The 23,215-nt window shown below is 48.7% G+C and overlaps 1 protein-coding gene across 1 annotated transcript in view; it reads left to right on the top strand.

The window, feature by feature from the left end:
- The window catches only part of LOC141162028 (BOS complex subunit NOMO1-like), a 68,243-nt gene extending 62,915 nt beyond the window's left edge, over nt 1-5,328 (top strand). The window contains exons 30-31 of the mRNA XM_073647656.1: nt 524-616; nt 4,793-5,328. Of these exons, the coding sequence (XP_073503757.1) occupies nt 524-616; nt 4,793-4,924 (225 nt within the window). The 3' untranslated portion in view covers nt 4,925-5,328. The remainder of the gene's footprint in view (nt 1-523; nt 617-4,792) is intronic.
- Nucleotides 5,329-23,215: the final 17,887 nt, after the last annotated feature.

The raw sequence follows: 23,215 nt of genomic DNA, 5'->3' as shown, positions 1-23,215 counted from the left end.
CAGAAAAAGATGAGCTTTACTATATAATCTTGTCTAGATTATATAGTGTCCTGTGCTGTTTATTAGTTTCTTTTTACTTACAGTATGCATACACCAATTATTATAATATGGGGCAGAGTAGTAGGAAGCTTGCATTATTGCAGCTATTTACTTTCTAACAGTCCTGTGATCACAGCAGCATCAGCACTAATTTATACAAGCAGTCTCTGTAGACTAATTGGGATGTGACCACAGGAATATCAAGCTGGCAAGTGCTTTTGTAGTTTTGTGGACGTGATAAGGGTACATCTCTACTAAAGTAACATTGCAGGCAGTGATGGCTACTATTGGTGAATTGGGAAGGAGAGGTCCGCAGCATAAAAAGCTGAGCTTTACAAAGGCTCTATGTATGAGGAACAATGGACACTTACAGTACACACATATATTTTAGGACAAAAGCAGCATACGAAGTCTGAGATGTGATGTTTGCACCCCGTGACATATACACCTTTATGAATGATCTCCATGTTTGTTTGAATTGCAGAGAAAGTTACCTGAGCAAGATGTAGTCCAGGGCTCGTACCTGGCGCTTCCTCTCACCCTCCTGCTGCTTTTGGCTGGTTACAAGTATGACAAGGTAACTAAACCTATGCGCTTAATAGTAATGTGCAGCTCTTACCACTCACACCAAACACCGGATCATGATATAGGCTACAGAACAGGAGCCTGTGATGTCCTGGCCAGCTGGCTGTGATACATTAATACATTTCACCTAAGTAATCATAGCCTTCTATGTGATCTAACACGTCATAACTCATCCTGTCTGTATAGGATGGAAACAGGAATTGTTCCTTGTTGAGCTTTTAAAAAGGATTCCAATGGATTTAGCAAAACCTTAATATAAAATCCTGACTAATGGATGGGTTATGCATAGCCAAAAAATTTCTAGCTCCCGTACAAATGCCGAATCCATTTGTAGACAAACGCGTGGAGCTTTCATTTGTTCTATAGTCTAACCCTATTAACTGCTAACGCGCCAGCACCATACCATTGTGATATTACTCCGCATCGCACCAGTAATGTTGGTATAGGAGTAGCAAATGCAAATGACCCACTGTCATAACACGGCGTTAAAATAATATATGGTTTGATGAGATATTTAAATAAGTGAATACTGTAAAGGCAATGTCTCTAGGACTGGAGTGAAAACCAATAGAATACATGTAAATGGGCATAATAAAATCTGATGCAGGGAGCAGTCTGTATAGATTTGAAGTCGCGGTGCAGAGAATTAAAGGGGGTGTCCCGATTTGCCATGAAATTCTGTAATCACTCTATGTGACTGCAGACTTGTGAATCCTCACAGGGCGCACACCGCATGCTGTCAGGATTCTTCGTCACTGGTACTGGAGTGGGCGGACATGTTACCGCGAGTATACAATATTCGTATTCCTGGCCACATTCCGACTAGACGTGTGTTGCCTCACTCAATGCAAGTGGATTGTGCAAGGCCATGCACATGTAATTGAAATGTGGCCAGAAGTAGGAATATTGCATTCCTCCGGTCACATGATTGCCACGGGAGAATCCTGACAGCATGCTCTATGAGGATTCACAAGTCTGCAAAAACACAGTGACTGCAGACTTTCATGCCAAACCTGGACAGCCCCTTTTAAATAGGTTGAACACAGAAGACAGTGCCTTTTTGGTTAGGTTATGCAACAATGAACTGATTGCAGCTTTTCCCTACACAAGACCCCTGCTGTAATCTGTAAGGATATTAATCAGCCGCTGTTATTTTACCTGCAGCACCCCTACCAGTGACATGGAGCATTACACTTCCCATTGAAACAATAAACTGCCGATGCAATGCGCAGACCTGCTGGTCCCTCTGAACTAGATATAGGGATGAGTGGACCCGTGGAAGTTCGGGTTCTGGTACTCAACTCGTACTTTATTCCAAAGTTCGGTTCAGGAACCAGAATTGTACCCGAACTTGAACCCGTACCCCATTGAAAACAATGGAGACCCAAACTTTTGATGTTTAATAATTCTCTCTTTCTCCCTCTCCTTCGCTCTCCCTCTCCTTCGCTCTCCCTCTCCTTCGCTCTCCCTCTCCTTCGCTCTCCCTCTCCTTCGCTCTCCCTCTCCTTCGCTCTCCCTCTCCTTCGCTCTCCCTCTCCTTCGCTCTCCCTCTCCTTCGCTCTCCCTCTCCTTCGCTCTCCCTCTCCTTCGCTCTCCCTCTCCCTCCCTCGCCTTCCCTCTCCCTCCCTCGCCTTCCCTCTCCCTCCCTCGCCTTCGCTCTCCCTCTCCCTCGCCTTCGCTCTCCCTCTCCCTCGCCTTCCCTCTCCCTCTCCCTCGCCTTCCCTCTCCCTCCCTCGCCTTCCCTCTCCCTCCCTCGCCTTCCCTCTCCCTCCCTCGCCTTCCCTCTCCCTCCCTCGCCTTCCCTCTCCTCCCTCGCCTTCCCTCTCCCTCCCTCGCCTTCCCTCTCCCTCCCTCTCCTTCCCTCTCCCTCCCTCGCCTTCCCTCGCCCTCCCTCGCCTTCCCTCGCCCTCCCTCGCCTTCCCTCGCCCTCCCTCGCCTTCCCTCGCCCTCCCTCGCCCTCCCTCGCCTTCCCTCGCCCTCCCTCGCCTTCCCTCGCCCTCCCTCGCCTTCCCTCGCCCTCCCTCGCCTTCCCTCGCCCTCCCTCGCCTTCCCTCGCCTTCCCTCGCCCTCCCTCGCCTTCCCTCGCCTTCCCTCGCCCTCCCTCGCCCTCCCTCGCCTTCCCTCGCCCTCCCTCGCCTTCCCTCGCCCTCCCTCGCCTTCCCTCGCCCTCCCTCGCCCTCCCTCGCCCTCCCTCGCCCTCCCTCGCCCTCCCTCGCCCTCCCTCGCCCTCCCTCGCCCTCCCTCGCCCTCCCTCGCCCTCCCTCGCCCTCCCTCGCCCTCCCTCGCCCTCCCTCGCCCTCCCTCGCCCTCCCTCGCCCTCCCTCGCCCTCCCTCGCCCTCCCTCGCCCTCCCTCGCCCTCCCTCGCCCTCCCTCGCCCTCCCTCGCCTTCCCTCGCCCTCCCTCGCCTTCCTCGCCTTCCCTCTCCCTCCCTCGCCTTCCCTCTCCTTCCCTCTCCCTCCCTCGCCTTCCCTCTCCCTCCCTCGCCTTCCCTCTCCCTCCCTCGCCTTCCCTCTCCCTCCCTCGCCTTCCCTCTCCCTCCCTCGCCTTCCCTCTCCCCCGGAACTCCAAATATATCAATGGACTTCCAGGAGAAGTCTGTGTACGGCGATTAACTCCGGACACTAACTGTCCGATACGAACCCTTTTAAGTTTGGGTTCACTCATCTCTCCTTAGAGATGCTCTTTGTATTCGGTCTCTGCCATGGCTAATATATGGGGGAGGGGTCCTTCTAATAACTCCAAATTCGCAAGTAGGGTTTATAAAAATTAATTTTCTAATTCAGATCATCTCTTTTGCTATTCCGTACTTTGGCCAGTAGAAGTATTCTGTACCTACATCGCCATACATGATTTTCCACTTTTCACCTGAGCGCCGACATCATAAATTATGACCGCCCAATGACCATGGACTAGTACGTGTCCTGTACAAACTGTTTTCAGATTTTTCTTAGCCTTTATAGTAGAACATCATTCAGTTTATATAGTTTGTCTCATTCTTAGTAACTTTTCCAGAGATCTGCCTTGTTGTTACAGCTACAGTGTAGTAGCCTGCCTCATTATGAGGATGACCTTTAGTGTATTGATAGTGATGGCTTTAAGGGTCTGAATAATGACCAGTGTGTGCCTGTGGTTTCTCATTACATAAGATGCCGGAGATGCTGGTGAGATGTGTGGAACCATCCGTCACACTTTGTTAACCTGACATGTGTAAACAGTTTTTGGCTGGAGAATAGGTCAGACTGTGTCATTAATTGCACTGAAAAGATCCAACTCGAGAGTTTCATGCGTTTGGTCCTGTTAGACTGCAGCAGGTTGTAGTGGAAGTATTAAGCAATTTATACAGCCAAGTGTATTGGATAAACCCTTGGTATAATTATGAAGCTCACAGAAGAAAATGCCAGCTTCTATGTATGGGTCACACTATAATTTGCTTACACATATTATGCCGCTTAATTAGAATCACAGTAGTCCTCGATTCCAGCAGGGCTCATATTAATCAGAATGTAAATGCAGGTTTCTGTCTGCCGTCTAGAAAATGAAATTCGGCATTACCGAATGTCCAGTGGCTCAAAAAGTGGAATGTTCTGCATCTTTGTGCTGCTTCTGTTGTAGGAACTTATGACCATGCATATTGCATGATCCTAGACTGCCATCAGATCAGTGGGAAGCACTTAAAGTTATCTTGGAAATCCTTTTACTGTTTTCTGTCCCTTAATTCAGTCCAAGAATATACCGTAACTACTATAATACTGCCTCCTATGTACAAGAACATAACTACTATAATACTGCCCCTATGTACAAGAATATAACTACTATAATACTGCCTCTATATACAAGAATATAACTACTATAATACTGCTCCTATGTACAAGAATATAACTACTATAATGCTGCTCCTATATACAAGAATATAACTACTATAATAGTGCCTCTATATACAAGAATATAACTACTATAATACTGCCCCCTATGTATAAGAATATAACTACTAATACTGCTAATATGTAGGCATAAAATAGTGTTTTTTTCCCCTCAAGTTATCATAAACAGTGACTCATCTATATCTATCTTTATATATATTAATTAGAGATAGATATATCTATATATAATTTATAGAAGTAAAATGTGATATCTGAAGTCCTGATTCCCTTGTCTCTCTTTTGCTAGTTGTTTCCCCTGCTGCTGCAGTTGACAAGCCGTCTGCAAGGAGTCCGTGCTCTTGGACAGAATGGAGCTGACACCACCAACCCAGAGGATGCAAAAAGACTTCAAAAGAGACAAAAGACACGGAGGACGTGAAGACGAGGGTTCGTGGTGGGAAGTGACGCCAATGTCATGCTCCAGACCTCTGGGACGTGTTATGGAAACTCTCCTTGGTTTGAAAGAAATTACAGACTTGAGATACAGATTCTCTGTTCTACATGATCCTTTTTTTTTAAAGATCACCTGTTCTGTTTTGTACATTGTGGATTTGTATCAAAAGATCCTGGAACATGATTTAAATTGGAAATGAAGAAATTTGATCACTTTTTTATTTTTTATTATTTTAATTTTACCACTGGAGATGACTTCTTGTTAACATTACTAAAATAATTTGATTGTCGACAACTTCTCCATAATAAGCAAAAAAAATAAATATTATCTCTACCACTGATTTCCCAAGGAAACCTAAATAAAAAGCAACATGGTTTTCTCTTTCTACATTGCTTTGATACAAAGTTTTGTTCTTGAAATCCTGCCCCATAATAGTCATCTTGTCTGAGTGGTCATCTTGTCTGAGTGGTCATCTTGTCTGAGTGGTCATCTTGTCTGAGTGGTCATCTTGTCTGAGTGGTCATCGAATGTAGACCATAGATTTAACGGGGGAATTTATGAAGACTGGCATCTCGTATCATAGTCTTAACATGAAGTGTGCTGGAATAAGAAAAGCCACTACACCAGTCAGAGCCCCCCTTCCCTCCTGCTAAACCCCATAGTTTTCTCTGTCGCAGAGATTAGTTGTTGAGCTGTGTATAAACTGCCCACACCACAGCCTTCTGTGTACATTATATAGTGACAGAGCTCCTAATCAGAGGAGGGGTGTGTGGTTGGACTAGGAGGCACGAGGCCAGTTGTCCTGTAGTGATAATCTTCTGCTGATAAAACACTGATTTTGTATTGAAACAGCAAAACACAGCCCAGTAAGTGACACATCACTGTAATCATCGCCTCTGCCCTTACATAATTTAAAAACCTGCTGACAGATTCCCTTTAATACTGGGATAGATCTGAGTAGTTAGGGGAGCACTAAGTTCTGACTCTAGAGCAAGTTCATGAGAGAACCCCTCTAACTATAACTATTCCCCAATATAGAACATACATGTATGTCCTTCATCAGGTGTTTCAGCTGCAGAAGGGAAGGAAGGGAGACACAGATCCATTACTAGTGGGTAAGCGGAGCCTCACAGGGATAGTTCACCTCAGATTTAAAAAAGTGATGACCGGCCCCTCCAACTTAAGCTCCTCCTACTCCCATGTTCTCCAGTCTGAAATTTGAGGTCGCAGAGGATAGTCGCTGCCTTTGCAGCTCCTCAGAAGATTTTTTATTTTTACCAAAGGAGACCTGGACCCCCCGTGGTCTAGAGGTCTCAGGGGGTCTTGGCGCTGCCGGGACCCCTGCCCTCCCCTGGCAGACCTGCGTACCCCTTAAAGAGGTCCCCGGGGGACATAGGGCGCTTCCTGGCGGAGACGCACACCACCTGTGGGGTCCCTGCGCGCTCCGCTGTGGGGGGAGCAAGGGCCACAGCGCCACACATCCCTGGGGGTCCCTGTGTCGCACAACGGGGTAAGTGCTCTGTGTATGAGTGCTTTAGCGGCTGCTGCGGCAGCCGCCGTTATTTCATGTGGTGACTTTCTGCTTTTCTTTTTTTGCAGACGGTGTATGAGGATCACCGCTGCATTCTCTGACCCTTGGGGCTGGGGGGGCAGGGACGGAGGAGCACGGCTCCGTTGGAACGGGGGGGCGTGGCTTTATTATCTTGGCTTCCTGCCGTCACTTTTAGGCAGGAAGCCTTCAGGAGAGCGCGTGCTTTCTCCCTAAGCGCGGGTTCTGTGAGTGAGCTCGGGGGGCGGGGCTTCATGTCGTTCGGCTTCCTGTCATTGTAGTTCTGACAGGAAGCTCCTGGCTTACCGCGCGCTGAGCTCTCCGCCCCTCTCCCTCCTTCCGGCTTCCCTCCATGTGCACCTCCGGCTCTCTGCTCCCCGTTCACCGCCCTCACAGCTCAGAAGGAGCGGTCACCGCGGCACTGGTGAGTCGTTTCTGCCTGTAGGCAGAAGCTCCCTTTTTTTCTTTCCATTGCAGAGCACCTTGGCTGACCTGCTAAGGCAGGCAAGGTGCTATTTGCCGCTACCGCTTTTCTGGACACTCTCACTTCTCTGACCTCTTAAGGCAGTGAGGTATTTAGTGTGTCAGCAGCATTAACCCCTTCTGAAGGCGTCTGCTCAACAGGGCTGTTAACTCTTTCTGGGGGTGCACGCTTCTGTTTCAGAGGGCGCTTCTCCCCAGTTTTGTTAGGTTAACTTTTGCTCTGCAGGGCTGGGGTAACTCTCTCTAGGGGAGAGTTTTAACCCTTCAGTGCCTTTTAAAAGTTAAAAAAAAAAGGGGGGAATTTGTTTTGTGGAAGCAGGCTGTGTTAGCTATTTTCGCACACCCTAGATTACCATACTCATTCTAACATGCTGGCATCTGATGTGGGAGGCATGACGGATCAGGGACCAGGGGGCGCGGACCTCTCTCCCGATCCGTTTCGGGATCGGTCTCGCATTTCTGATACACCCAGGTCTTCCGCGTCGAGTTCGACCCTTAGTGATGTTAAAGTGGAGGCTCTCACCTGCTCCATTGACAGTCTTTCTAACCTCCTGGGTCATTGGGTGTCAGCTAGGTCACAAGCGACACCACAAGGCAAAAAGCGCCACAGGGTGGCGCTGTCTCCTCCGCGCGATGCATCGGAGGCTCTGGATTCACCAACGAGCTCGGTTGGTGAAATCTCCGATTCTGAGGATGAGGATCGGCAAAGTCGTTCTGCTTCGCTTTCGGGCCGCGTGGATGCTCTTATTGGAGCCATGCGGGAAGCGTTACAGCTGTCTGAAGAGCCGACAAAGCCTGGCAAGTCGGCCCGGCTGTATCAGGAGTCGCGTCGGGCTCGTTCAACATTACCGGCGCATGATGAACTTAACAAGGCAGTGGAGAAAGAACGCCGGTGTCCGGATAAACGCTTCCAGGGGATGCGTTTTTTTGATGCCTTGTATCCCTGCGCCACGGAGACTATCGCTAATTGGGTTCCCTCCCCTGAAGTGGACGTTTCTCTGTCTCAGCTTAGCAAATCTTCCTTGCTTCCTGTTAAAGGGAAGGCCAGTCTTCAGGAGCCTCTGGACAGAAGAACGGAGTTAGCGGCGAAGTCCATCTACGAGGCCGCGGGTCATGGATTCTGTGCGGCCTTGGGGGCCATGTGGGCCGGTGAGGCTTCTCTGCGGTGGTTGGACCAGCTGCGGACGGCATGGCAGGATGGAACTCCGCTGTCGGAAGTGGAAAGACTTTTCCAGCTGTTGGAAGAGGCGACACGTTATGGCAGGGACGCAGTACTGGATACTATTTCCGTTCTGTCCAGGGCTCAATCTTCGGCCGTCACAGTCAGGAGAGCACTGTGGCTTAAACAGTGGACTGGAGACGCAGTATCCAAACAAGGTTTGCTTAGTCTAGCGTACCAAGGCGGTCATCTTTTTGGTTCGGGCCCTCACGGAGCTGATTGCTAAGGCCAAGGCTAAGGATGCTGCCTTGCCTCAGCGGAAGGCGGCGGCTTCCACGTCTGGCAGGTCAAGTGCCAGTGGTGGTCGTCGGTCCTTTCAGACCAGGGGGCGGTTCGGTCAGCCTTCTTGGGGATCGGGTCGTCCCTCGGCTTCCGGTAAGAAGTCCACCCAGAAATCCCGTATTTCCTGGAAGCAACATTTCCGTCAGGACAAACGGGAGGTTGACAAGAAGCCCGCTAAGGCGGACTGACGCCAGGATTCCGCCCGAGGGCTCTCGGGTGGGAGGTCGTCTGCTACAATTCGGGTCGATTTGGGCGTCCCACATTTCGGACGCCTGGGTGACGCGGGTTATGTTGGCAGGCTATTTCATAGAGTTTCACTCTCGTCCCCCGGACAGGTTTAGTCAGTCACGCACCCCGTCCGAGCCCAAGCTGGCTGCAGCACTGCTGCGGGAGGTAGGCACTCTTCTGCAGCAGGGTGTGGTGGTCCCGGTTCCGCCAGAGGACCGGGGAAGGGGGTTTTACTCCAACCTTTTTGTGGTTCCCAAAAAGGAGGACAAGTTTCGCCCCATTCTGGATCTCAAAGATTTGAATCTGCATGTCCGGACCCGGAAATTCCGCATGGAGTCTCTCCACTCTGTCGTAGCGGCCCTGTCGCAGTACGATTTCTTGGTGTCGATCGACATCCGCGACGCCTATTTGCATGTCCCTATCGGCAGGGCTCACCAGCGTTTCCTGCGTTTCGCCATAGGTCAGGCCCATTACCAGTTTGTGGCCCTACCATTCGGGTTGGCCTCGGCACCCAGGGTTTTTACAAAGATTCTGGCGCCACTCATGGCGCTTCTTCGAAAACAAGGAGTTACGATTCTACCCTACCTGGACAACCTGTTGATTGTGTCGCCCACAGTGGAGGAGGCGATGACTGCTCGCGATCTCTCCCTCCAGCAGCTGGAGGACTTCGGGTGGCTGGTCAATTGGAAGAAGTCGTCATTAAAACCGACGCAGTCAATCCTGTTCTTGGGGATGCATTTCGACACCGTACGGGCAGTGGTGTCCCTGCCTCCGGACAAGCAAACGAACCTTCGTCGCCATGTCCAGGCTATGAGGTCGGCGATGGCAATGTCCCTTCGGGAATACATGCGCCTTCTGGGTCTGATGGTGGCGGCAATGGAAGCCGTACCGTTTGCACAATTTCATTCCCGAGATCTCCAAAATCTTATTCTGACAAGTTGGGATCGATCGCCGACTTCACTGGATCGCTCGGTCGTTATCTCCCGCAGGGTGCGAGAGTCTCTTGGATGGTGGTTACGTCTGGAAACTATCCCTGGGGAAATCCTTTCTTCTCCCAAGGTGGTCGGTGATTTCCACCGATGCCAGCCTGACAGGCTGGGGGGGGGGTTTGGAACGACCTCTGGGTTCAGGGGGTCTGTTCGTCAGAGGAGTCGTCTCTACCGATCAACATTCTGGAGTTGAGAGCAATTTTTCTCTGCCTCCGATATTGGACGGTCCTTTTGAGCGGTCTGCCGGTCCGGATTCAGTCGGACAATGCGACGGCTGTCGCGTATATCAACCATCAGGGCGGGACGAGGAGTTCCAGACTCATGATGGAGGTCTCTCGGATCCTGGTTTGGGCCGAGTCCAGGGTTCCAGCCATCTCCGCGATTCATATCCCAGGTGTGCTGAATATCTCGGCGGACTTCCTCAGTCGCGAGCAGGTGGATCCGGGGGAATGGAGTCTCCATCCGGAAGTGTTTGCACTGCTGTGCTCCCGGTGGGGGACTCCTCAGGTGGATTTGATGGCATCCAGGCTGAACGCCAGGGTTCCGACATTCTTGTCCAGGTACAGGGACCCGGAGGCTGTGGCGGTAGATGCTCTAGTGGCCCCGTGGGACCAGTTCGAGGTGATCTACGTCTTTCCGCCAGTATCCTTACTTCCTTTGGTGATTCGGCGGATCAAACTGGAACGAGTATCAGCAATTTTGGTAGCGCCGGATTGGCCACGGAGGACGTGGTATTCGACGCTGGTGTCTCTTCTGGCGGCGCCTCCATTTCCACTGCCTCTTCGCCCAGACCTGTTAATCCAAGGGCCCATTCGTCATCCGGACCTGAAGTCACTTTGTTTGACGGCGTGGCACTTGAGACCGAGATCTTGAACCGTCGTGGTTTTTCGTCCAAGGTTATTTCTACCTTGGGGGCGGCCAGAGGTCCAGCTACGACTAGGATTTATCACAGAACTTGGGAGTCTTTTTATTCTTGGTGTTCTGGATCGTCAAGGAACCCGAGGGTTTTTTCCATCCCCAACTTCTTGGCTTTTCTGCAATATGGTTTGGCCAAGGGTCTAGCAGTTGGTACCTTACGAGGTCAGGTATGTGCACTATCCGCGCTTTTTTGAAGGGCTATTGCTTCACGTAGGGACGTGCGTTCTTTTTTTCGTGGGGTTGCTCGTCAGTTTCTGCCTCGGGAGGCGGTTGTGGCTCCTTGGCGGCTTAATCTAGTCCTGGAAGCTCTTCAGCATGAGCCTTTTGAGCCTATGGATTCGGCTACGCTTTACTTGTTTTCTTGGAAGGTGGCCTTCCTGGTAGCGGTCACCTCTTTGAGAAGGGTTTCTGAGTTGGCGGCACTGTCTTGCTCGCCACCTTTTCTGGAATTTCTTCCGGATCGTGTGGTGCTTCGTACCCGTGGAGATTTTTTACCTAAGGTGGTGTCGCATTTCCACGTCAATCAGGACATCGTGTTACCGTCTCTGTCCGAAGCCGAAGAGTCCAAAGGAGCGGGCCTTGCACTCATTGGATTTGGTGCGGGCATTGAAGTTCTATCTTACAATCACGCAAGGTTTTCGGAAATCGGACTCTCTTTTTGTGATTCCTGCTGGTCGTCGACGTGGTCAGCGTGCTTCCAAGGACACTATAGCTCGGTGGCTACGTTCGGCTATCCTGGAAGCGTACCGGCTCAAGGGCGAGCCTTGTCCGGTTAAAGTTCGAGCTCATTCCACAAGGGCTGTTGGTTCGTCGTGGGCTTTTCGTCAGGGGGCCTCGGCAACGCAGCTCTGCTGAGCGGCTACCTGGCGCTCCGTTCACACCTTTACTAAATTTTATAAAGTGGACGTGAGTGCTTCCGCCGATGCGGCCTTGGGACGCAGGGTCTTGCAGGCGGCGGTGGTTTAAGTTACCTCTTTTATTTTATTTTTTGTTCGGCGCTGGTTGCGCACTTACCTAAGTTGTTGGGGTGTTGGTGATTCTGCCACTATTTCCCACCCTAGAGTTTTGGACTGCTTTGGGACGTCCCACTAGTAATGGATCTGTGTCTCCCTTCCTTCCCTTCTGCTGCTGAAAGACGGATTTTGGTAAGACCTTACCTGTAAAATCCTTTTCAGCGAAGGAAGGAAGGGAGACACAGCACCCTCCCATGGCAGAAGTATTTTTTTGTTTCTAGATGCGGCGACCCTTTCCTGATGGCGGTCATCTGGTCTGGGGTTGGCGCACTAGGGCTCTTTTCCAGCATCGCCTGCTCATCTCAGTTGTCAGGTCCAGTGAGTTGTACCTAGGACTGTGTGTTTTTTGCTGTTATTTGCATAACCTGTTTTCTCACATTTCTGAATTTTTCAGAATGGGTTGTACTTGTTCTGCTGGTGTTGTCTGCTCTTCCTTAGCTTGTATACGGACTGGAGAACATGGGAGTAGGAGGATCTTAGGTTGGAGGGGCCGGTCGTCACTTTTTTAAATCTGAGGTGAACTATCCTGTGGGGCTCCGCCTACCCACTAGTAATGGATCTGTGTCTCCCTTCCTTCCTTCGCTGAAAAGGATTTTACAGGTAAGTTCTTACCAAACTCCGTCTTTTTGGATGGCTCCGGCGCATGAGCTTAGCCCGCTTCATAAATGGCAGGTGCTGGCTGTGCTGTACAGCGGCTATGAATGTCTGACAAAGGCATTTATATGGTTCCTTTACTTGTGCACGAGATCACGGGTTGCCAATAGATTACCATGGCAGCTTGGGGTTAATTGAAGGCTAACGTCACCACCACGTTCTCCCATGATAGATTTTTCAAAATCTAAAATAAAAAAACCAAAACTTTTTTCATTGCATGCTTTTGCCAATTGAAAAAAATATACATATAAATTCTTAAAAAAAAAATTGAAAATCCAGGCTATTAAAATCTAAAATGAATTAACCCATATAGTAAACATCATAAAGAAGGGAAAAAAGATAAAAAAGATAAAAAAGAGGCATTTTTTGGTCATCTTGCAGTCTGAAAATATGGAATCAAAAGCCATCATATTCCTATGTACTAAACACACCAGGAACATGTGCATATTCCCAGGAAAAGAAGAGAACCATGCTATAATAGTAATTAAAAGGTATGAGTTTATTGGGAAAAAAAATGTAAAAAATCTAAATGGCAAAAAAGGTGCCTCACTAAAAGGGACACAAAATGTGGCCAGATATACAAAGATGAATGAGTGGGATAAACAACATGGCCAGGAGCAATAAACAGATAAGAAGGCACAAATGCACTAAGTGAAGTCACTAAGCTAGCTATATGAAAACCTGCCAAGTCCCAAAGTTATAGATCTACCCTCTAGCACTGACTGACAGCTGCTCAGCATTAGGGCCGGCTGTCAGTCAGTGCCAGGGACATGGTTACAGCCACCACTCTCTATAGACAAAGCAGTGACTGAACCCACGCCGGCGCTCAACGCTGCCGGGGGAGAATAAAGTTAATTTTTTCCAGGCAGCGGGGCTCTCAGTGTGGGCGCCACACAGTGTCGGAACTTTATTAATCTGCAGATTAACCCCATGCCCGCAGGTTATAGCGTTATTTTACTTGACAGGTTCCTGCAGTGTCAGCACTTTCTCTTCCGGGTTGTTGTGACCCCGGCGCCCAAACAGCTCTGGCGTCACTGTCTCAGCCTCCTGTCGAATTGAACATGAAGAGGAAGTGAGAGATCAGCCGCAGCCTGGACTTCCTCTTCATGTTCGATTTGTCCGAAAGCGGAGACAGTGATGCTGGCGCTGATTGGGCTGGCGCTGACGTGTGACAACTGCACGAGAGCCCCAGGATCGCGAGTGCCAACACCTCTGGAACAGGAGGGGAGTATAGGCTTTTTTAAATTTTATCTGGGCTCAAATTATTCGGCTTATACCTTATATACTGTGATCCGCAATACCGGACATATTCAATAGATAAAAGTGGCGCTATTTCTGGAAACTTTCATACCCTTAACCGGTAGTTGTTACGGCTCTGTCTGGTTTAAACCCCTAGTACATGTAACGGACATGGAGATGGTAATGAATGGCAAGTACAGGTTAAGCACTGATTATTACAATTTATATTCTTAGTAGCTCACTTTACAGTGATCTCCAGAGAAATGTGAAACTTGGCCTCACCGGAGCAATATAGGACGTAGTCGTGAATAACTGTGCTGTAATCCACGGTTTAAGCCAGTCGCACAGCAAAACTACTTGCCCAAACTGTCAATCAATCGGCAGTGCCCTTCGCCCCAAGGACATAGGCCTCCTGAAAGTACTCTACGAAAAAACCCTTTAAAGGGAATGTGTCAGCAGGTTTTTGCTATGTTTTCCCAGAGCTGCATGATGTAGGGGCTGACACCCTGATTCCAGCAATGTGTCACTTATTGGGCTGCTTGTTGTAGTTTCAATAAAATAAGTGTTTTATCAGCATTAGATTAACACTAGAGGACTATTTGTCTTGTGTCATGTAGTCCTGCTCTCTGTAACCCTGCTCACTAGCACTGATTGGTAGCTTTCCGCCAATCAGTGGTGTGGGCGGGGTTATACAGAGCTCAGCTTTCAGTGAACTGCTAGATCTGCAGCAGGGACAACTGTGATTTATATCAAAGCTGCTCCAAGTGACACCGCTGGAATCAGGGTCTCTGCCCCTACATCATGCTGCTCTCAGATTACACCGCAAAAAACTAGTAACAGATTCCCTTTAAATCCATGCAATTTCTGTGCTTAGCAGTCCAATGTGCAGTCCTATTCAGTGAGTGACAGCCTTCCTTGTATGACTGATAGTTGTCAAATCATCAAGCCGTACTGCGCACTGCACACTAAGCATAGAAAGAGCAGAGAAAAAAAATATACTGTATCTTTTCCCACAAAACTATGTCCTTTTTCGAGTTATTACTTTAGGTTTCCAGCAGCTTTGAGTGACTTATATTATTCTGAACTGTATACCAGATTTTGCAGATAGCTGCTGGAACCAGACCACAACTTTGTGGGCAAATGCTCCCATAATGGATGAGCTGCTATATTGCCATGCTTTCATTTCCCCGCATTCTGGGAGACTTAGGTTTTCCTACATGAGATTATTGTAGCATGCATGGTAAAAATATTGGGCCTGATTCATTGGGTTTTGCGATTGTGTTTTGTACGTCAGACTTCATGAATCAGGTGCATCTTACGTCTGCCATGTTCCTCCGCTAGAAAGTTTACTCCAGTCGGGAACTAGAGTACATTTCTGGCATGATCTAAGTGGCTTAAATTTTTGAGTTTGCTGTGGGGGCTTCACCCCATCCCGCCCAATTTTGGCCATATTTGTATAAGCTGTCCGGAACTTGCGTAAAAAAACCCCCACAAATCGCAAGTCTTTCTGCAACTCTTAATAGTTGCTTAAAAATTTTGAGATGTTTCTAGGTGTTTTATGCCAAAATTCTTAATTAATCCTTGATGATTCAGGAACATTTAAGTGTCTGGAAATGCTAATTAAAAAACAGAAATACTATTGAACAACATAAGATATGAGAAGACATGATCACTAGAGGACTAGTTGTCTTGTGCCATGTAGTCCTCCTGCTCTGTGTAACCCCACCCACTACCACTGATTGGTAACTTTCTGCCAATCAGTGGTGTGGGCGGGGTTACACAGAGCTCAGCTTTCAGAGAACTGCTAGATCTGCAGCAGGGAAAACTTTGATTTTATGGTGGGTGCTTATGAAATTTGCATTCTGAATATAGCTGACCTCATGCATCACATAGGTGTCGGTTAAAAGGTACAGTTCCTGTCCCCTTCTCCCATACACATGCACACTCAGCTTAGGCCAGCGTGCATGCGTTCTGAATGACAAGGGAGAAAGTCTCCGCCAAACTTCTTGAACAGCGGCTTACTGCTCTGGAAATAGGGTTGGAGACATTTAGCCGGTCCCCCCTGAAATCGGCGGGTTCAGACAATGTTAATGTAATGTGTATGGCCAGTTTAGGACACCTGGTGCATAGAGGAGATATACTGGCACGCTGCGCGCACATGGTGCACCTGTAAGAATGCATCGCCCCCATATATATAGATTTTTTTTCAAACGTGTTATCTGTCTGTGGTATTTCTGTTATCATAATAGGTCAAAAAGGTTAGTCTGCTATTTCTTCAGTGCCGCATTGTACATTCAAGCATGTCTCCTACCCAATTAGAACGGACAGCTTAAACCAGGTCATGTTATTGTAGAGACGGCGGTGAGGAGCCGACGCTTCGCTAATAGGAGTCATTGTGAGCAGAGGTTGAAATGAGCTCTCCTGCGGTTGTGTCACACATTCACCACTTTATAGTCGCTATTATAAAAGCAGGCGATTGCCGGTGGCCTCACACTGCTGGCTTCCGTACCCGTTCCATGGTCATTATCTCCCGCTGAAGGTCTGTCAGGGGTTAAATAGACAGGAGCTCGAAAAAGTTCACGAAAGGATTTTCAAAGTTTTATTTCATGGCAAAAAGCGACACATTAGCATAGTATTATTTCTATTCTTTATTTTATTGTTCGTGCAGAGATAAATGTAGCCAAGCTGTAGACCCTATAGATTGATGATTTAGGAAAGATCTGGTCTGTGCAGCACAGTGAAAAATATTGTACCTCTGTACTGTTCTAATCATTTAGAAGGTGCTGATTAAAAGTGAGCAGTGGAATTGAATAATCCTGGAATTTTATAAAAATTTGTGTTCTCCAGAATATGAATTATTATTTTTTTTTTTGCAATTCGCTCTTTGATTTTGCTTAGTCGTTGAGGGCTGGCAAAAGGTAAAAATACCTCCCCGTTCACCTGTCCCAGAGCTCGACGTCCGATTTCCCATGTCTTTTTGCCTAACCTCGATGTGCTTATCCTCTTTGACCTGCTTTTACTCTATGCTGCATTTTCTGGCTCCAACGAGGCCTCTGCTGTCATTATGCACCGTTCTATCGTGAAGCTCATTCTATGCTGGGACTTCCGGCACCTACTAGGCCGCTGATGTCACTACGACCAAGCTGTCTCGAAGCTCGTTCTATGCTGGGACTTCCGGCGCCAACTAGGTCGCTGATATCACTATGCACCAAGCTGTCTCGAAGCTCGATCTATGCTTGGTCTTCTGGCGCCAACTAGGCTGCTGATGTCACTATGCACCAAGCTGTCTTGAAGCTTGTTCTATGCTTGGTCTTCTGGCGCCAACTAGGCTGCTGATGTCACTATGACCAAGCTGTCTCGAAGCTCGTTCTATGCTTGGTCTTCCGGCGCTAGCTAGGCTGCTGATGTTAATATGACCAAGCTGTCTCGAAGCTCATTCTATGCTGGGAATTCTGGCGCCAACTAGGTCGCTGATGTCACTGTGCACCGTGATGTCGCGGGGCATATTGTGACGATGTGTCATTCAAGGCCTTGACAGCAACTTTAGGGGGGACAGATGTCGTGACAGCACAGTGCGCAGTGATCTCAGAGGCTTAGTTGATGCCAGAAGCCTGGCAAAGATTTAAACAAGAAGAGTATGTGCGCAAGGGGAATAGGTATAAAGAAGAGGCACTGAGGACCAAATGACAGGCGAGCAGTGAGGTGAACCGAATTTCCCTGTTAAAGTGTCATGATTTGCCAAATTTTAATCTTGGCAAATTTGATCATCTCTTGTACTGATATTACTGATATTTGGCCTGCAAATGTCTAATCAGAAACTACTAACATAACACTCTAAGGCCACGTGCACACTTTGAGTGTTTGGTGAGTTTTCTAACCTCCAGTATTTGTAAGCCAAAACCAGGATTGGAACTATAAGAGGAAAAGTATAATAGAAACACGTCACCACTTCTATATTTCTCACCCACTCCTGGTTTTGGTTTACAAATACTGATGTAAAATACTGACCAAATACTCAACGTGTCTCTGAAAGGTCTAGGTCTACTTTTTAAGGAGAACCTGTCACAGTAATATTTTTCTTTTTATCTGGAGTTAATGCCATGCTCTGAATCCAGCGTTTTTTTTCTTTTGTTGCTGCACCTCTCTGTTCTTGAGATATGGCCTCTTCTTCCCTGTATAGAAATCTTGTCAGCCAAGTGGGCATGGTCCTCAACTATTTTCTATGGGAGTCTTTTTGAGAATCACACCCAGTTGGCTACAGAGATTAGATTTATATACAGGGAAGAGAGGGCCATATCTCAGGAATGGAGAGGCGCAGGAACAAAAGAAAAACCGCTCCAGATTCAGATGAACGAGTGGCATTTAGAGCAGGTTAAAAAAAAACATCTTTACAGCAAATGACAGGTTTTCTTTAATGGGTTTGTAACAAGCTTTTCATTCATATATAAAAAAGATTCTGGGCAGTCAAAAATGCATGATATGTATTTTATTAAGGCAATCCAACAAAAATGACGCTTCGGCCCTTAGAAATGGGCCTTCATCAGACTCAGATTGCTGCTATAGTAAGGCAGACTGCTGAATAGCAGCGCTATAGAGGTGCAACGCTGAGTTGTGTAATGGAGAGCATCATTATTCTTGTTGGTTTGCCTTAATAAAATACATATCATGCATTTTTTAGTGCCGAGTATCTTTTTATATTCTAAGACACGGAGTGAAACCTTTACTCGAGCACCAATTTCATTTTTTTCGAGTGCCGTATATCCATCTTTACTAAGCTTTTATTTCATCACCGATAAGATAAGGAATATGTTAATCAATGGTGGTCCACTGGGATGGCAATACTGGCCAGAATAAGTGTTGTTCTTCATATACAGTATGTAGATATTTTTTTGGGGTAGATGAAATTTTTCACCTCTTTACATAACACATCTGTTTTAGCACATCCTGCGGCTAGTGATTATAGTCGGCAACTAATTCTACTTCTGAAATATATTTCTTGTATGACAGAGCTCATTAAGTAAAACAATAATTGTGCTGTCGTATTAATGGCATAAGTTGTCATAATTTCTGTTATAATTAGATTAAGTGTCAAAGTGTACATTCTGCATCTAATAAGCCAGCAACACTTTCATATATACAGTATGTTGTGAAAATGCTCTGCAGTCAGAGACACTGGCAACCTGCAGCTAGAGAAGTACTGGAGGACAAGGTATATCTCACCCAGGAAAGCTCCTTATTCAGGGGCGGACACAGACTGTAGAGGGCCCCTGTGCAAGAAATTTTTGGGGGCCCCCCCCTGCCCTTCATAAGGCAACAAAGTTATGTAAACATAACCCCCCCATGTGCAGCTCTCATCCCCCCCATGTGCAGCTCTCATCCCATGTGCAGCTCATCCCCCCATGCATCTCTCATCCCCCCCGTGCATCTCTCATCCCCCCCCGTGCAACTCTCATCCCCCCCCGTGCATCTCTCATCCCCCCCCGTGCATCTCTCATCCCCCCCGTGCATCTCTCATCCTCCCCCGTGCATCTCTCATCCCCCCCATGTGCATCTCTCATCCACCCCATGTGCATCTCTCATCCCCCCCATGTGCATCTCTCATCCCCCCATGTGCATCTCTCATCCCCCCATGTGCATCTCTCATCCCTCCCATGTGCATCTCTCATCCCTCCCATGTGCATCTCACATCCCCCCCATGTGCATCTCACATCCCCCCCATGTGCATCTCTCATCCCCCCATGTGCATCTCTCATCCCCCCCATGTGCATCTCTCACCCCCCCATGTGCATCTCTCACCCCCCCATGTGCATCTCTCATCCCCCCCATGTGCATCTCTCATCCCCCCCATGTGCAGCTCTCATCCCCCCCATGTGCATCTCTCACCCCCCCATGTGCATCTCTCACCCCCCCATGTGCATCTCTCACCCCCCCCATGTGCATCTCTCACCCCCCCATGTGCATCTCTCACCCCCCCCATGTGCATCTCTCACCCCCCCCATGTGCATCTCTCATCCCCCCCCCATGTGCATCTCTGATTCCCCCCACTCCTGGTTAATTAATTGTATTTAAAAAAAATAAAACTTGTTATACTTACCCCCATGCGATCCCTGCAGAATCCTGGCGCTCGTCCACGTCGCTGCCACCACGTTCTCCTGACGTTCGGCCATGTGACGGCGCCACATACATAGCCAGCAGCTTTTGTTTTGGCCAAAAGATTTTTAAAGCCGCCACCACTATAAGGTAGACTCTTCTGACCGGGCCCTACTCTAACCTATTAAAATTTTCTTAAAATATCCAATACTCTTTTTAGATATGTTTATTTAGTTTTCTTTAAGGGAATGTGTCATATACATTTTTTTTTTAAATGACCAATAATACCACATACAGGGAATACCGCCACACCATGACCAGACCACATATTACCACAACATAGTGACCGAATAATACCACACAGAAGGGAGAAAAACTGCCACACCATGACCAGACCACATATTACCACCACATTACTAATATTACCACCACATTACTAATATTACCATAAGTGTCATTATACACGGGAGCTCTATACATGGTATGTATAATGTAAGTGTCCAGGTAATCTAGTGATCACCAGTGACATTATACACAGGAGCTCTGTATATAGTGTCAGTGTACAGGTAATACAGTGATCACCAGTGACATTATACACAGGAGCTCTGTATATAGTGTACAGGTAATACAGTGATCACCAGTGACATTATACACAGGAGCCCGGTACATAGTATATAGTGTAAGTGTACATGTAATACACTGACTCACTGGTGACGTCTCTAGGTGAAGTCCTTCAGCTACGCTTTTCTCCTTCATCCAGCACAGACCGCCATCACGTCTTCCAGTCAGGACTCGTCTCTGTATAAAATAACACAGTTATCTAGAGCACATTCCCCAACTTCTACATTACGCAGCTGAATACAGACATGCATCCACCATCAATATATGGTTAGTTATTATGCCACCTACCATTCCAAATATAAATTGTAATCCACCACGGTGCCCCCATTAACTGTAAATAGGCACTCAATATATAATTTAATTAGAACCTCTACTCTTTCCGCCAATTTGTTACCAGTTACACTCCTGCATCCGCAATGCCCCCTACTCTATGCTTCCTGCTCCCCGCATTCATTATTTACATGCACCCCCTGCCCCAATTCATTATGTCATGTCCGTGCTCTCCCCACCCCATCATCATTTATCATTTACTCTCCCCCACCCCACATTCATTATGTGCAGCTCATTATCCCCCTACTCCCAATTCCCCCATGTGCAGCTCATTTTCTCCCAATTCCCCCATGTGCAGCTCTCATCCCCCCCATGTGCAGCTCTCATCCCTCCATGTGCAGCTCTCAAACCCCCCCATGTGCAGCTCTCAAACCCCCCCATGTGCAGCTCTCAAACCCCCCCATGTGCAGCTCTCAAACCCCGCCATGTGCAGCTCTCAAACCCCGCCATGTGCAGCTCTCAAACCCCGCCATGTGCAGCTCTCAAACCCCGCCATGTGCTGCTCTCAAACCCCGCCATGTGCAGCTCTCAAACCCCGCCATGTGCACATCTCTCACCACCCCCCCATGTGCACATCTCTCACCACCCCCCCATGTGCACATCTCTCACCACCCCCCCATGTGCACATCTCTCACCACCCCCCCATGTGCTGCTCTCAAACCCCGCCATGTGCAGCTCTCAAACCCCGCCATGTGCAGCTCTCAAACCCCGCCATGTGCAGCTCTCAAACCCCCCCATGTGCACATCTCTCACCACCCCCCCATGTGCACATCTCTCACCACCCCCCCATGTGCACATCTCTCACCACCCCCCCATGTGCACATCTCTCACCACCCCCCCATGTGCACATCTCTCACCACCCCCCCATGTGCCCCTCTCTCACCCCCCCATGTGCCCCTCTCTCACCCCCCCATGTGCCCCTCTCTCACCCCCCCATATGCCCCTCTCTCACCCCCCCATGTGCCCCTCTCTCATCCTCCTATGTGCATCTCTCATCCCCCCCATGTGCAGCTCTCACCACCCCCCATGTGCAGCTCTCACCACCCCCCCATGTGCACCTCTCTCACCCCCCCATGTGCACCTCTCTCACCCCCCCATGTGCACCTCTCTCACCCCCCCATGTGCACATCTCTCACCCCCCCATGTGCACCTCTCTCATCCCCCTCCCCCACATGTGCACCTTTCTCATCCCCCTCCCCCACATGTGCACCTTTCTCATCCCCCTCCCCCACATGTGCACCTCTCTCATCCCCCTCCCCCACATGTGCACCTCTCTCATCCCCCTCCCCCACATGTGCACCTCTCTCATCCCCCTCCCCCACATGTGCACCTCTCTCATCCCCCTCCCCCACATGTGCATCTCTCATCCCCCTCCCCCACATGTGCATCTCACATCCCCCCCCCCCCCACATGTGCATCTCACATCCCCCCCCCACATGTGCATCCAGGGCCGGCTCCAGGTTTTTCTGGGCCCCGGGCAAAAGAGTCTCAGTGGGCCCCTTTAACACATACCATGATTCATGATGCAGAGATATGGCGGAGAAATATATATATATAGTACAATGCAAAGATTTCACTTCTTACATTACATGAGTGATATCTATTGTAAATTCCACAATAGCTCAGAAACCGGTGAATCGCTCCACACAGAATACTGTCCCCCATATAAGGCTCCATACAGAATACTGGCCCCCATATAAGGCCCCATACGGAATACTGGCCCCCATATAAGGCCCCATACGGAATACTGGCCCCCATATAAGGCTCCATGCGGAATACTGGCCCCCATATAAGGCTCCATGCGGAATACTGGCCCCCATATAAGGCTCCATGCAGAATACTGGCCCCCATATAAGGCTCCATGAGGAATACTGGCCCCCATATAAGGCTCCATACGGAATACTGGCCCCCATATAAGGCTCCATACGGAATACTGGCCCCCATATAAGGCTCCGTACAGAATACTGGCCCCCATATAACGCTCCATACAGGATACTGGTCCCCTTATAAAGCTCCATACAGGATACTGGCCCCCATATAACGCTCCATACAGGATACTGGTCCCCTTATAAAGTTCCATACAGGATACTGGCCCCCATATAACGCTCCATACAGGATACTGGCCCCCATATAACGCTCCATACAGGATACCGGTCCCCATATAACGCTCCTTACAGGATACTGGTCCCCTTATAAAACTCCATACAGGATACTGGCCCCCTTATAACGCTCCATACAGGATACCGGTCCCCTTATAACGCTCCATACAGGATACCGGTCCCCTTTTAACGCTCCATACAGGATACTGGCCCCCATATAATGCTGCATGCAGGCTGTTACCCCCCACATAATGCCCCATACAGGCTGTCCCCCCCTTATAATGCTCCATGCAGGCTGTTACCCCCCACATAATGCCCCATACAGGCTGCCCCCCCCCTTATAATGCACTATGCAGGCTGTTCCCCACCTTATAATGCCCCATACAGGCTGTCCCCCCCCTCTTTATAATGCCCCATGCAGGATGTCACCCCCCCTCTTTATAATGCCTCATGCAGGATGCCCCCCCTCTCTTTATAATGCTCCATGGAGGATGCCACCCCCCCCTTCTCTTTATACTGCCCCATGCCTCCATACATTAAAAAAAAAAAATCAAATACTCAC

The sequence above is a fragment of the Phyllobates terribilis genome, unplaced genomic scaffold (genome assembly GCF_046119375.1).
Source record: "Phyllobates terribilis strain yellow unplaced genomic scaffold, ASM4611937v1 Scaffold_9__5_contigs__length_417890890, whole genome shotgun sequence".
NCBI classification, from domain to species: domain Eukaryota; kingdom Metazoa; phylum Chordata; class Amphibia; order Anura; family Dendrobatidae; genus Phyllobates; species Phyllobates terribilis.
This window is presented reverse-complemented; position numbering and strand designations above follow the sequence as displayed.